The sequence below is a fragment of the Diaporthe citri genome (assembly GCF_014595645.1).
Source record: "Diaporthe citri strain NFHF-8-4 chromosome Unknown scaffold_1, whole genome shotgun sequence".
Lineage (NCBI taxonomy): Eukaryota > Fungi > Ascomycota > Sordariomycetes > Diaporthales > Diaporthaceae > Diaporthe > Diaporthe citri.
Window position 1 is genome coordinate 10720332 of NW_025064846.1, and position 15098 is coordinate 10735429.

Consider the following 15098-nt stretch of genomic DNA (forward strand, 5'->3'; position numbering starts at 1 on the left):
TCCAATGTTATATAAGTAGGGCTCAGCCGCTTCTCTCAGCCACAACGATGGGGGCGGGAGGGGAGAGGCGGAGGCCTAGTGAGCAGAAACATGCAGAAGTTTCATCCATCACTGTGTTACATTATGAATTCATGTCTCATACTTTCGTTATCGAGGCGTAGTATTGGGCGGACATTGCGTTACTAAGCGACTGCAAATTGGTGGAGCCTGAGTCATCATGAGACATGCTTCCTGGTCAAAAGTGCTACTCTGCATTCAAATGGTCTCGCAGGATATGGAGAGGCTCCACGCATGTAAAAAAAATTAAATTAGGATTTATCCATTGCATCCCCTCAGATCAAGGATCTCGCGCTCACAATTATCTTCACTGCGCATTTCACATTCTGCCCTGATGACTATATCTGGCTCACCTGGTGTTCATTTCCTTGACTGTGCCCACATCTGTACCTAATTTGGACAGATAGCAACTAAAATTCTTCGGTTTCTTCGGGATCGAGCCATCTGTCATTTCTCACTTGTTCAGGTCACGTCTCCTATCATTTTTCTTTAGCTGGTCAGCTCTACTGTTTCCCGTCTTTGTTTTGGCCTCCAGCTCGGCACAATTGCTGTTATGGATCCGTCGCAAACCCCGTCCAGTCCGCCTCCCGACGGTGTCAAACCGAATTTTGTGAATCCACATTCCACCGGTTATATACCACTGATTGGGATTTATGTTTTCGTCCCTCTAATGCTGGTTTTCTTGGCCCTTCGAATTGGCACTCGCGTGAGATTGGCTCGCGCTCTTGGGCCGGATGATAGTATGTATCTCCCGCTGATTTCTTTCCTTAATTCACATAGTCTTTAATCCGACAGTCTTGGTTTAACAATATGACTTTAGTCACTTGTATCCTTGCCGCCGTAAGTGCCCGAAGGTGCAGCTCATCCCCAATGGTTGCCACAAATGCCCGTCGGATATTTTAACACGACAGCTTCATAAAGGCTTGTACTATAGTATTTGCCGGCCTCATTATACCATGTATGTATGAAATCTGGAACTGGTGTGAAATCAAAATTTGAACAGAATCAGAATACTGACCAGTCATAGCTCTTGAAAACCCAATAGGGAGACACCAGTGGGATGTTCCAATATCGGCCCTTACGCAGAAGTTCTTTCAGAAGGGCCTCACCTGCCTCCTGCTCTCCAACTTGGGAATGATGTTTATCAAGATTTCTCTACTGATTCTCTACCTGCGAGTTTTTGAGCCCTTCATATGGGCTCGGACTGCTATCTGGACCGTCCTGGTAGCAGTTTTGATCTTCTATATTACCTGCGATGCTGTGATATTGGGGACTTGTGTCTCACCCTCTGGCCGAACTCGGATGGAACCGACGATAGCAGGCGATTGTTTCCAATCGAATGTCAAAACCGCCTTGGCCGCTGCTTGGTTTGGCACAATTATTGACTTTTGCATCCTTGCCATCCCAGTCGTACTCATATCCAGCTTGATGCTCAACAGGCAACGCAAGATTGGCGTGTTAGCTATATTCATGACTGGATTATTGTGAGTCCAAACTTTGCTTTAATATTCCCTGCCCTCACATGAATTCCTAACAAACATCGTTTCCAGTGCATGTGCTGCATCTGCTGCGAACTTAGCCCAGCAATACAAATTGATACACACCGATACAACTTATAATGCTAGTTTGTTTTACCTATACGTGTAAGTGCATATCTTTTAATGCCGTTTTACTGGATATTACAACTGCAATTTTCAATAGTAGTGTACTGAAATTGGCATTTTAAGGATTATTGAGTTAAACATTGCGATTATCTGCAGCTGTATGCCTATTATCACAGCCCCACTTAAAGCCATGGTTGCGAGAATAGCCTCATCTTGGAATTTCCTGAAAAAAGAAACTCAGGCTCTTCTGCCAGCTAAGGGTGACACAGAGGATAAAACTGGTAGCCTCATTCATGATATCCCCAGAGCGAAGATATCGGGCTTGCGAACTTTCATACAAAGGTTTCAACGGAATACCTCGCGGGAACCCTCAGTCGTGATCAATATGACCGATATCTCAACGTTGGGCTCTTTTGATGAAGAATATCACCATCAGGTTATGGAGATTCACAACAACAACTCTGTCAAGCTTTCCAGGCCGATCTTCCCTGGTAGACGCGGGCAGGACGTCTATGGAGAGGCATGAGGGATCTGCAAGGGCCGAGTAGCAAAGGCAAGGTGGAGGTCTTCCTACACAGTTACACTACTTTTTCAAGAATTACAGTACGCTTTCATTACATGTGCTACCTATAATCAAGAGAACGGATATTCACACCTGTAAAAACGGATAATACACCAGTACATCACTCGCGTTGCAGCTACAGCTAATCAGAGCGCATCACCCAGGCCTATTTACATACCCACACACCTAGACATCCAACATCCAACATCCAACACCCATACACCCAACAACTAAACACCTAAACCACACGCCCAATTTATATACCGACTTTACGTTCTAATTAGTATAACTAATTATCCCCAGGTATATAAATTAAGTATTTAAACTAGGTATATAGCTGTTGAGCATGTAAATTATGTATCCGTTGCCGGAAATAAAGGTACCGAACATCATCAATTGACTGGAAACACGGTCCTCGCACCCGGGTTTGAAGGGAGACTTGAACTCAACGCAATCGGGAAGAATGTGATCACAAGCAAATGCGCAAGTGAACAAAGACGGAAGCGAAATCATATTACGGGACTAGGGTAGTGACCGGAGCAATTGGTCTAGTTGTATAGGTGACCTAGCAGCCATCTCGAATTTTAAAGAGGTCCGTTTTCCTCAGGTCCTTTTCGCCTTTCTCTTTGTTGTCACCACCTCTCCGAACAGCCCTATCGCAATGGACTCAAGCGTACATCCTAGGAACATCGATGGATCAAAGTCCAGCATAAACGCTTCTACCATCTCTGTCAAATCTAAAAGATCCATCTCTCCAGGAGACGTTTCAAGTAGTGTGCGTATGTACAGCTGTGATGGTAAATGACTCTGGCCTGGTATGTCAGTGCTCAATATTTTCCAGGACCTTCTATGGATTATAATGAAGACCATTCTTCAAGTCCAGCCTGGCTCAGCCTGGCCAAGCCTGGTTTTTATGTTAGGCTGGCCTATACAAACAATGGAGTTCGCGGCTCAAAGACTGTATAAGTTTGTCAAAGGGCAAGAACAAACATGCTGGCATTGATGTATCTATAAGCTTGACAATTATTTGTTGTCTGCACGTGTGGGTTCCGTCCCGGGACTGTCGGGACGCGCTCTAGGCCTCAATGGCCACGACGCGCAAAACAAAGCTGCCGACTAAGCTACGAATGCTTGCATGTCCATCCACAAGTGAAGCTGAATCTGGGGACCACGATATCCCAACCGACCCACCGACGGAGGTCTCTTGCGGGATGACGTGCATCCAGATCGCGCCGCGAGAGCCGTTCTCCGGAAGATTACTGAGCGTGGCGCTCTAGCTGCCGATGTTTCCAACCCCCACGGGTGCCCGTTGCCAAGCTAAGAATGTGGTTTACTGCCGGGTCCAATCTTAAGTTGTTTCCTGCGTTCGGTCCATCTCGCGCCGGCAGGGACCAGGGCACGTGGCTAAATCCCAACTTGTTTTTTCCACTCAGGTTCTACCGCATCTCGAGCGGACAGACGGAAGGGGGAAACACGCCATGGCCCCATGCTTAAGTACGGTCGAACGGCTCACGGGCATTCGTTGACGTTGTGATCAAGCCCCACGAGGAAGATCCGTGGGCGCTTTGACGGATCCCCAGGCTAGCGGCGGCGCCTTAATGCACGCGATCTCGTCCGAACCCCGCAAATTACCCCTGCGGCGGTCGACACGAGCTTGGGCAATTAGGGTAGGGTTGCAGTCCCCCGTCAGCCATATTTTTCAAGGTTCAACGTCGTGTCGGAGACAGGATTGGGTCGAAACCCCCGAATCTCACCACGCGCGATGGGCTTTGACTTTTCGGCAACGGTGAATAGTGGCTCCTCGAGGCCCTCGACTCCCTGTGGGGTCCCGATTTGTAAACTAACTGGCCCGTCCTTGCCCGCGTGTCCGCGTGTTCCCGTGTCACCGCTTTGGATGTGATGATGAGGGGGATGTGCATTAGTTCTATAGAGGTCATATATTCTTATATAAATGTCCTGTCTTGGGCCTTGATCTGCTCGGGGTGACATGGACTGGATAGGGAGGCGTTCATCTCAACATCATCTTCCACCCAGCCAAGAAGCCGCCATGTTCGCGACGTATGCAGTCTGCCTGTTAGCAGGCTTGTCAGCCGCAGTTGGTAGTATACTCCCCCATATTCGCCAGGAGAATACCTCTTCGCCCACCGTGTCTCTGGACTATGCTACCTATAAAGGCGTCAGACTCCCAGCAGGAGTAGATCAGTATCTCGGCTTGCGCTATGCGGCAGCACCGCTGGGTGATCTCAGATTCCGGGGCCCCAAAGACCCTGAACCAGTGTCAGGCGTTCAGGATGCATCGAGTGTGAGTGCATCCTTCGGGCCATAAACGGTCAGGTTGCTGTGTCCCAGCTGACAAGGACTATCATTCAGTTTGGCCCTATCTGTGTGGGGTCCAACCAAAATGCGTCAAGCACTCAGGGAGAAGACTGTTTATTCGTGAATGTGTTCACGCCTTCAGACGCCACGCCAGACTCAAAGCTCCCAGTTTGGCTGTATATCCAGGGCGGCGGATACTCGGCCAATTCGCAAGCCAACTACAACGGCACTGATGTGGTCCAGAATTCTGATCTGCACAACGGCACTGAAATGGTGCGCCAGTCCGACTATAACCTTGTCTTTGTCAACTTCAACTACCGTGTCGGAGCATTGGGTTTCTTAGCCAGTGAGGAAGTCCAGAAAGATGGTGACCTGAACGCGGGATTGCTGGACCAGAGGAAGCTGCTTCACTGGATACAGGACAATATTGCCAAGGTAAAAGCCCAAGTCGAGCATGCGAGTGATCCATATTCGCTAATAGTTTGGCAATAGTTTGGCGGCGATCCATCGCACGTTGTCATTCACGGTTCTTCCGCTGGCGGTGGCTCAATAGCACACCACTTGACCGCTTACGACGGCGAAGACAAGGGTCTTTTCGTCGGAGCTGCACCCCAATCTCCTTTCTGGCCAACCCAACGAAACCTCAGCGAGCTCGAGTTCCAGTATGACCGCTTCGTTGCCGACACGGGCTGTTCCAATGCCACCAATGCCCTGTCATGTCTTCGCTCCGTGAGTCTGGCCACTATACAGGCCGCGAACGTTGCTCAGCAGTTCCCTCAAGGCAGTGGTGTTCCGCTGCCCCTGTGGTACTGGCTACCGGTTACTACTGGGCCCGGGACGCTGGTTCCTGATAACCTATACGACTCTTTCGAAGCAGGCAAATTCATCAAGGTGCCCATCCTGATCGGTGACGACACAGATGAGGGAACGGTTTTCGCGTACAACGCATCTCTGAGGAGGACGTATCACGATTCTTGAAAAACAACTACCCCCTCCTCGACCAAGCCGAACTGGACCGGATCAACAAGGCGTATCCGCTGACCGACCCCTTGCCAAAACACGCGGCCTACTTTCCCTCCGCAGCAGCAGCATATGGCGACGCCACGTTCACATGTCCGGGCAACACCATGGCCGAAACGATGTCGTCGTTCTACGAGCCAGGAAAAGTGTGGAACTATCGGTACAACGTCATAGACCCCGGAAATGTGGCCGCAGGATTAGGGGTGACTCACACGTTTGAGACGGCTGCGGTGTTCGGGCCGGGCTACGCAGGCAACGTGGCAGATAGCTACTACACGACGAACGCCGAAATCGTGCCTGTGGTTATGAACTACTACATCAGTTTCGTGAGGGCCCTGGACCCGAATGTCTATAGGTATCCGGGGACGCCGGTGTGGGAGACGTGGGGGGACTTCGGAGCCGGCAGGGGACTCAGGTTGAAATTCGAGACAAATGATACGGTAATGGAGGAGGTACCGCAGCAGCTGGCGGACCGTTGCGCTCTGTGGAAGGATCTGAGCCATGCGATGGAGGTATAATGGTGTATATGTCCCTGAATCAGACAACAATAGCAACAAGACACTATTGGATGCTGCCCGTGGATTATTCAGCATCCCGCCAGCGGTCCCATGTCGTCCTTTGTTTAAGGTTCCGCTCCGTGACTGCAGGTCCCTGGCAGGAGGTGGAGTTTTTCGGACGATTACGCCGCTGGCAGGTGCTGCAAAGGAGATCCAATCAACCGAATTACGAAGAAATGCACCCCTGAGTCAAGTGGGCTTGAATGAGACCACTTGCTGCTGCCACCAAGACCGACGACCCTGAACAGCTGTTGCGGCATTTGTGGGTCCTCCGGCCAACTCACCGGCGCCTGTCGCACAAGTGGACCCTGAGTCAAACGAGCTTACATCCAAGTTTACGGTTGCTGGCATCCAAATATGTAACCGTAAACTTGAATATTGGGTTTTGTCTCGCCTGGGGTCCCACAAGCGAGTGTTATGCAGGATTCCGATGCCCGTTCGTGTCGGGCAGTAGTGCGTGTGACCATGTGCATATCAAGAAGGTCATCCTCCCACTAGTTTGCACCCGTGATTGACGGGCCGGAAAGGTTGAGACTTTTTGCCCTTGTGCCTACGACAAGCTCCCATTATGCCTCATCAAATTGATCAGCTGCCCGTCGATATTCAATCTCGCATTTTCCACAAGCTTGATAAGGCGGCCAAGCCCAAGAAAAGCGGCACAAATCACTCTATCAACGAGGTGCATGTGGCAGCGCCATACGTGGACCGACCAAAATGCGTGACCGAGAAGAGATTCAATAACAAAGAAGCCTTGCTTCACACTCTACAACAACATGGAAAGCATTCCACCAAGGATCTCAACTTCAGTGTTCGTCTCAAAGATCTAGACAACCAAGACAGCAGCATCGGGCCCGGCAAGCCTGGTGTCTCGACGGCAGCCCAAGAGATGCTCAGTGGCACGCACACGCCAAACATGGGGAAGATCAACCTGGAGTACGAATTCGAGCTGGGGACGTCGGGTGGAGCCGCCGGCGAGCCAGACGTCAAGGCGTTCGAGCAGTCGCGAGACGAGGAGACCCTTCTACAGCTCGAGAAGGACCAGACATGGAGGCGCCTGCTGGCCGACACCTGGAGCGCGCTGGCCGCCAACCACACCGCCACTCACCTCTCGATGAAGTCATTGGTGCCAGTGTGGTCGTCGGCGTTCTACTCCACCGAGTTCCACCGGTTCCTGGCGCGGCTCGAGGGGCTCGACATCCACGTCGCGGGGATCAAGAACGGCCACCGCGCCATCAACACGGTGCCGGCGTACAACGACTCGCTGCAGGCGCTGCTCAAGGTGTACTTCCTGCACGCGAGCTCCGTCCGGCGGCTCTCGCTGCACGCGTCCCAGCAGGCGCCGCTGGGCGCGAGGGGCCACTACCACATCCCCCTGTCCCTCAAGGCGACGCAGCTCCCCGCGCTGGAGCACCTCTCCCTCAAGAACTGCTTCGCCGGGTTCGAGCTCGCGCACTTCATCAACAGCCACGCGAAGACGCTCCACACCCTGGAGCTGCGCAACTGCTACGCCTTCCGCGGCACGCACGACGGGCCCGACTCGGGCAGCGGCATGCAGTGGGCGCGCTTCTTCGCGCTCATCGACAGGCCCGGCATGGCGCTGCGCAGCCTGGTGATATCGGACGACCACATCCCCCTCACGATCGACGACCCGCGGCTGGAGACGTACGACCCCGACACGGCGAATGAGCCTGGCGACGTGAAGAATGTGCGGCGTGCGCAGCGGAGGGACCCCAGGAAGAGGCTGTTCCTGTACGCGTACCTGAGGGACTACTCGGGCGAGCTGTGGATGAACAAGGACGCTATCGTCGGGGCGTTCGAGAGTGGTGACGACCAGTTGGCGTATGACGAGCTGATGGCGAGGGTCGAGGGGAATGCGGCGAGCAAGACCATGGAGGTGGAGGACTGCATCACCTCCAAGGGATGTCTCCCAAGTGATCAACGCGTGGGGGTGTTTGAACTGGCTGCATGATGGGCATCATGGCGAATAGAGGGGGAAGGAGTTTTTGCGTCTTATGTACGATACCATCTGTCTTTTTTTTTTCTTTCCGATTGAGCGTCCGAGCATTCTCTTGTACACCAGACTTTAATTGTACAGGTCGAGGAAGAGAATCCAATATTATCCCAACAGCTCGGCTCGACTGTTCATCGCCGACCCTTCGCGCAGTTCTCCCCCGAGTTTTGGGGCACCAAGCCACCGAGTAACTAGAGCCATGTCGACGATGTTACGGTACCAACCTGGAAGCTTGCCCTGGTGCTTCCCCAAATCTGGCATTATATCCGGCCATGACGTGGAATCTCCACACTGATTAGCGCCTTCACTGGTGCATCGTGACTCCATCACCCTCATTCTGGAATCTGGACTGCAACTTGATAACGGCGGATCCCAGCTGGTGAGCCTTGAGTCCATCAGTTGAGCTATCAGCTCCTCACAATCAATTGAGGCGTTACTTGGAGTACTGCTGGTTAGATGCCATGCCGGGCCAACGCTCGGTCGGAGATGATGTCGACTTGGAAGAACACAGTCCCGGCATCTATCGCCTAGCGCTGCCGGTCATGACCCCAACCTGCCAACTCTGCCCCTTGGGCTTGCCCCAACGCGTTGAAAGCGCCGTTGCACTTATCATCGACGCCAAGGGGCCCATCATCACCGCCCCATGCCTAGCCAGTGTATTGCGGGGAAAGCGCGTGTCGTGACCAAGGCCTCGGTGGAGGTCGTCTGCCCATGCGAGGGAGAATGATTGTAATATAAAGAGAGCGGCGGGATCGCCAAGGCGTCAATCGACAATGGAGGTTTACTCTATCTCTCTCTCTCCACCGGGACCAAGAAGGGGACTGGCCGGTCAAGATGCTGTGGTTTCGCGCGATCCTTGGTGGAGCCCTCGCCGTGAGCGGCGTGTCTGCCTTCACCGGCAACACGACGGCTTACATCGACGACCTGTTCGACCAGTCCATGAGCTTCCTGGACCAGATCTATGATCCCAACGCCGGCTACCTGTGGTACTTCTACTACCCTCTCGCTGCGGGAAAGCACGAGACTCGGTCGACGGTGTGGTATGCCGCGGGGTTGTTGCGCCGGAACGAGGGAGATGATGTGGACAATGCCGTGAAGATCATCACCAATGTCATTGGTGACCAGCAGAAGAACGTCAGCGCTCAATGGTATGGGAATCACCTGAAGAGCCCATCGACGAAGCATCATGGTGCCGGGAGAACGCCATTGTGCCAATTCGCTGACCAGTACCGTCCTTTAGGTTCGGTGACTACACCAAATATCCCGAGGAACCGACTGTCGGCTCGGCATGGTATCCGAAGAACGTATATCAATTTCCATTCTCAGTCCGTCCCACTTCTTGCGAAAGATCGTCGCTGATATGTAGATATCCCAACAGATCTACAACTCCTGGGACCCCAACTGGCGAGGCTTCATCGGCACCACACTGATCGTGATCTACGAGGAGTACGGGGACCTGCTCCCGCAGCCAGTCAAGACGCTCATCCTCGAGAGCATGCGCAACAACACCATCGGCGACAGCTACCGCGTCGGCGGCGTGGACGGCGACAACCTGTACCCGGCGTACTCGAACCCGGCCCTGATGCGCGTGGCCTCGGGCTGGACGGGCCGCAAGCTCAACGACAGCAACATGACGGCCGCCGGCGAGGCCTACGCGCAGGAGGTGCTGGACCTGTTCGACCGCAGCGGCACGCTGTCCGAGTTCAACTCGGCCACGTACGCGGGCATCAGCCTCTTCGCCCTGACGCTGTGGGCAAAGTACATCCCCGACGATGGCTCGTCCGTCATGGGCTCCAACGGCGCCCGCGTGGTCGCCGACGTCTGGACCAGCATTGGCGAGCTGTACAACGCCAACCTGCGCAACGTGGCCGGGCCGTGGGACCGCACGTACGGCTGGGACATGAACCTGTATATCGGCATTTTGAATGCGTACATCTGGTCCCTCGTCGGCGCGGACCGCGCCCCGGGCATCAACACCGTCAGCAAGGGCGGGCGCACCCCGGCGTGGGCGACCACGCACGCCGACGACTTCGAGATCGCGCCGCTGCTCGCGGCGATCCTGCCCTACCACCACACCCTGATCCCGGACGCCGTCGTCGAGAAGCTGGCCGCCTTCCCGGGGGAGCACACGTACGCGGCGCAGGCGCTCTCGCCGCCGTGGGACCTGGCCCCGCGCAACATCAGCAGCTGGCTCGCGGAGAGCCTGACGATCGGCGCCGAGAGCTTCGACCAGACCGTCGTGGGCGGCGCGTCCGTCAACCAGGAGCAGTGGGCGCCCGCGGTCGCGCAGTGGCTGCGGGCCGACGGGAGCGTCGGGTGGCTCTCGTACTGGGCCACCGAGCCCGCGATGCAGGCCGACGTGCGGCCGTACCGCCTCGAGCTGACGTACCCCAGGGGCAACGAGAGCAGCGTCTTCACGTTCATCGTTGGCGCGAACCCGCTGGGCCAGAAGAGGGATGTGTTGGGTTGGGGTGATGTGATGGGGCTGAACGTCAATGTCAGCGGGACGGTGGACCTGAGCCACGAGGTTGCGTTCTGCGGTCTTAACGGCGGCTCGTGCGATCCTTCCCACGGTTTCGAGTTCTGGAATTTTACCTACGTGATGCCGGCTGGGAGCACGGAGACGCCAAACATCGTGTTGGAGCTCGAGCTTGCATAAGGTCGGTGGAGTTGGATTAGGATAAAAATCATGGACATAAACCTATACTGAACGCTGTGCATAAATCAAATTGTATATACTTCAGTCAAGGGAGCACAACTCCTAGTTCTCCAGCGTTCCAACCGTCTTCAACTGTCCCTTGGCTTGACGGCTCGCAACTTCCTTCGGGATATACTTCAATGGTCGATACTCTGGGTTCCACATCTGCTCGCGGATCCACTCCTTGACGTCCTCATCGTTGTCGGGGATGCCCTTCTCCGTGGCTAGGCCGTCTTTGACGGCGGCACGAATGACCTTGCTCGCGACGTTGACACTGACATCCCGTACAATGTCCACACCAGGCAGCAGGGGTGCTGTGTTGTCCTTCAGCGCTGGTGACATTTCCGCCACGGCCTCGACGGCTGCCACCAGCATCTTGTCGGTGACGAGCTTCGATCTTGAGAGGACAGATCCGAGCCCTATCCCGGGGAAGACGACGCTGTTGTTGCATTCTGCCACCTTGATCGTGACCTCCTTGCCGTCTTTGCCCCACGGGCCCTTGACGGGTTCGAATGGGGACCCAGTGGCGACCAGGGCGCGACCTTCGCTCCATTTAAGGATGTCCTTCGGCACGGCCTCGTGAAGACGAGTTGGGTTGGAAAGCGGCATGATAATCGGACGGTCGGCATGGGACGCCATCTCCTTAATGACATCCTCGGTGAAGGAACCAGGCTTTGTCGAGGTGCCTATGAGAACATTGGGCTTGACTTCCTTAATTACCGCCAGCAGATCAGTCGACTTGCCGTCCCACTCTTCTTTGGATCTAGCGAAGAATTTCTGTGCTTTGTTGAGAGGGGTTTCGGTTGTGAGCAGGCCGGGCTTATCGATGAGCCTAAGTATACGATGTCAGAGAATGGGGTCCATAGTTCTTCAGCACAAGAGCAAGGGCAAGACATACCACAGCTGCTTTGCAGCATCCTCTTTGCTAATCTTGCTTTCTGTGACAATGGCATCTCGGATCTGATCAGCAATACCACACCCAGCGGATCCAGAGCCGAATATGACCACCCGCATGTCGCTCAGCTTCTGCTGGGAAACATGGAGGCCGGACATGATCGCAGCCAGGGTTACACAGCCCGTTCCCTGAACATCATCATTGAAGCAGGGCACCTGCGGGCTATACAAGTCAAGAAGGCGTCGTGCTGCAGATCTGGAGTTAGCAAAGAACGGTACCAGGATGAGAAAGTGGACGGAACTCACCGTTGTCAAGGCCAAAGTCCTCGAAGTGGATATATGCGCGTGGGTAGAGCTTGCGGGCTGACTGGACGAACGAGTCGACAAACTCGTCATACCGCTCGCCCCGGATGCGTTTCGATCGGAGTCCAAGGTACAAATCGTCTTTGAGAAGCTCTTCGTTATCTGTACCACAGTCTAGGACCACCGGGAGGGTCCTGTTGGGGTGGATTCCAGCGCACAGCGTGGTGAGGACGAGCTTGGCTACAGAGATGAGAATACCACCACAGCCCTGATCGCCGATGCCCAGGATCTCCTCGCCATCTAATAGCACTTCAGTGAATGGTCTTTAGTGGAGTGGGGCAATGCGAGAGCAGACATACCAGTGACGACAATGTAGTCGATATCTTCAGGTCTGCCCCACTGTGCTAGGTCATTGTGGACACGGTCCGCGTCGTTTATGTTCAGGAAGCAGCCCTCAGGACGCCGGAACAAGCGGGAATAATTTTGGATGGCATCACCCTCCGTTGGGGTGTAAATGATGCTGAACATTTCCTCGAGATGGTCATGCAGAAGCTGTCACATGTGAGACAGGGGTCCACAACCAGAAACTCTGTCATGGGCACGGGTCTCACCTTGTAGAACAAGACCTCATTCTGCTCCTTCAAGGAGGTCATGAACGTATTCTTGGCCAAGTCGTTGGGGCGCGTGGAGTATTGTTCGTATGCACGGTTGGCTTGCTGCTCCAGGGTCTGGACGCTCTGGGGGAGAAGACCGGTTAGATTGAAGGCCTGGCGCTCCTCCTTGGGGTGTGCGGAGCCCTTGTTGAAGAAGGGGTGGTTCAGCAAGGTGGTGCCGGTAAGAGCACATTCGAGGGGGCCACTCGTGCTGAGAGGCAGATCTCCATACTTGGAGGTCTTCTCTTGAGGGGCCATGAGGACGGACGAAGCTCTGTTTGATTCTAATCAGGGGATGCGAAGGTCTGGCAATCTAAATCTGTACGAAAAGGTTATGTGCAGAGCGCTACTGAGAGGGATGGTAGGGGAGATATGGGAAGCAATGAAGCGAACTAGATTGCCAAGAGATCGAGAAGTGCTTAAGAAGATGCAAGGCAGATCCACTCGATATGATGTCCCATTGACATGCGCATGTGTCAAACAGAGGGGCAGACTTGTCTTGTCACCTTGTCTGGGAGCTTGGAAACGGCCTGGAACAGGCTATGACGTAACCGGCAATGGTGCGGCCGGCCGTAATCCGACTGCTCGTCGCCCAGAGCAAAACCGGGAAGCTTCCTCTAGCAAACAAACTCACAACTAGCCTTCATTTCCAATGGACTAGACCATGTGGGCTTACTGTGCGCCCATCGAACTACCGCAGCGACGCATGAACAGATGCGACACTCTTGCCAGCCCTATCTTGCTAGCTGCGCCTGGCTGCGTCCAATTTGCAAGGTGATCGACTGCCATTTCACGACAGCACACTCGGCCGGTCCTCCGGCTCACTAGCCAAGCCCCCCAGAGGATGAGGCATTGCAGGCAGGTTACGCTATGCTAGGTCGAGGGTGGGACTGTGACATGTAGGAGCTCTAGGAGCCTCGCCCGGGTGGAAGAAGATGGCCCAGACGAGGACTATGATGGTCCAGGAAGAAGTTGTTCTTGCAGTTGTTCCAGTCATGATCACCCGAGAGGACGATCATGCCCGGGTCCGATATGCCGGCTTCCTCTATGGCCCCAATGCAAAACGCGTCGGGACCGAGAGGCCACCACGGAGGGCGACTCGTGGAGGAGATTGGTGCGAGTAGACGGCTCGAACAGGCTGCTTGCTGAGATGAATTACACTGTAAGAGAAACACGACCTGCCTTGAATGATTTTATTGAGTTCTGATCATGCACTTCATTCTGGCTTGCCACTGTGACATTCTATTTGGTGTTAGGAGAGGAACGAGAGAGCGTGATTCGCATGCAGAAAATTGTGAGTTGAGGTTTGCTGAAGAGCTTGGACCAGCCCCACCAAAGTGTTTGCCACCTGGTCTTGACAGCGGCCAGCTGTCCCACAGCTGCTGGTCGCCCCTCTGTTCATCCTGCCGTTTCAGATGCAATCATCGGGACCTGGCCGGCTGACCATCTCGTCTTGGCCAGCTTTTCGAAGCTTCTCCGTCTCATCCAGCAGCCAGTCGTTGGCTATGACCTTGAAGCTGAACGACCCGTCCAGTGCCCTGAACGCAAGTCCCTTCCGCTTCAGAGACGGGTACTCATACCTTGTGTCCTCTGACACACAACTCGCTCCTTGTGCCTTCGTCATCAGCTCGTCGAGGTCCTTCGCAAAGGCTGACAGCCTCACTCGAGTTGCAAACTTCGGGACACGGTCTAGAGTCGCAAGTTGACCGCGCCACTCATCATCATGGTCATCAGTCGTCTTCCATGCTTTAAAGTCGTCGCACATGGCATAGACGTAGAAACGGTGGCCGTCGACCATCAGAGGATTGCCTGCGATACTTGTGCCACAGAGCACTCCAGCCAGACCAATGTTGATTGCGTGACGGATATCACATATGATACGCTGCTCCTTTACAGCCTTCCAACTGATAGAGGCCTCGGTCTCCTCGTAGTCATGCTCTCCGATGCTAACGCCGTGTGATTCGCGGGGGAAAACGCCGTTCTCTGCCTCATCCTCTATGATGACACCGGGCAATTGCGAGTAAAGATCCTTCGAGTCTGTGACTTCGTAGAATATCATCGGCATGCCGTCCAGAATCTCCGTGATTTGAAACTCAGCATCGCCATGAGTCTTCCACAGCTCAGGAATGCTCTGGAATCGCTCGGATTTGGTCGCAGGGAGGAAGCTTGGAGAACGGCCGAGACTGACGCCTCCGTCCCGTGGATCTATGGAAACCTCAGCGCTCTGTACTCCAAGACATACTTATTGGGTCTCGATGTACTCACAAGATGGGCTCCACTTCCTGATTTGGAAGTCTCCCTTGAGCTCGAGGCCCATCAGGTCTTCCTCAACTTTTTGCGCCAAAAAGGGCCCCTTGATCCGAGAGTTGTATCGCTTCTTGACCATTCCTGCCAGTTTGACTTGCCCCCTTAGTTTGATCAAG

At 54.2% G+C, this 15098-nt stretch overlaps 5 protein-coding genes across 5 annotated transcripts; 3 read left to right on the forward strand and 2 right to left on the reverse strand.

The window, feature by feature from the left end:
* Positions 1-4809: 4809 nt before the first annotated feature.
* INS49_002780 (uncharacterized protein) lies at positions 4810-6077 on the forward strand (the record flags this gene model as incomplete). The annotated part of the gene is made up of 3 exons (XM_043163581.1): positions 4810-4974; positions 5032-5446; positions 5545-6077. The coding sequence occupies 3 exons, from the start codon at positions 4810-4812 to the stop codon at positions 6075-6077; spliced, it is 1113 nt and encodes a 370-aa protein (XP_043032087.1).
* A 607-nt stretch (positions 6078-6684) lies between these two features.
* On the forward strand, positions 6685-8085 carry INS49_002781 (uncharacterized protein; the record flags this gene model as incomplete). The annotated part of the gene is made up of 1 exon (XM_043163582.1): positions 6685-8085. The coding sequence occupies one exon, from the start codon at positions 6685-6687 to the stop codon at positions 8083-8085; it is 1401 nt and encodes a 466-aa protein (XP_043032088.1).
* An 876-nt stretch (positions 8086-8961) lies between these two features.
* Positions 8962-10786, forward strand: INS49_002782 (uncharacterized protein; the record flags this gene model as incomplete). Its single annotated transcript, XM_043163583.1, has 3 exons — positions 8962-9275; positions 9368-9431; positions 9506-10786. 3 exons carry the CDS (start codon positions 8962-8964, stop codon positions 10784-10786), a joined length of 1659 nt encoding a protein of 552 aa, XP_043032089.1.
* A 102-nt stretch (positions 10787-10888) lies between these two features.
* Positions 10889-12933, reverse strand: INS49_002783 (uncharacterized protein; the record flags this gene model as incomplete). Its single annotated transcript, XM_043163584.1, has 5 exons — positions 10889-11657; positions 11724-11967; positions 12026-12322; positions 12382-12574; positions 12634-12933. 5 exons carry the CDS (start codon positions 12931-12933, stop codon positions 10889-10891), a joined length of 1803 nt encoding a protein of 600 aa, XP_043032090.1.
* A 1153-nt stretch (positions 12934-14086) lies between these two features.
* INS49_002784 (uncharacterized protein) lies at positions 14087-15061 on the reverse strand (the record flags this gene model as incomplete). The annotated part of the gene is made up of 2 exons (XM_043163585.1): positions 14087-14880; positions 14941-15061. 2 exons carry the CDS (start codon positions 15059-15061, stop codon positions 14087-14089), a joined length of 915 nt encoding a protein of 304 aa, XP_043032091.1.
* Positions 15062-15098: the final 37 nt, after the last annotated feature.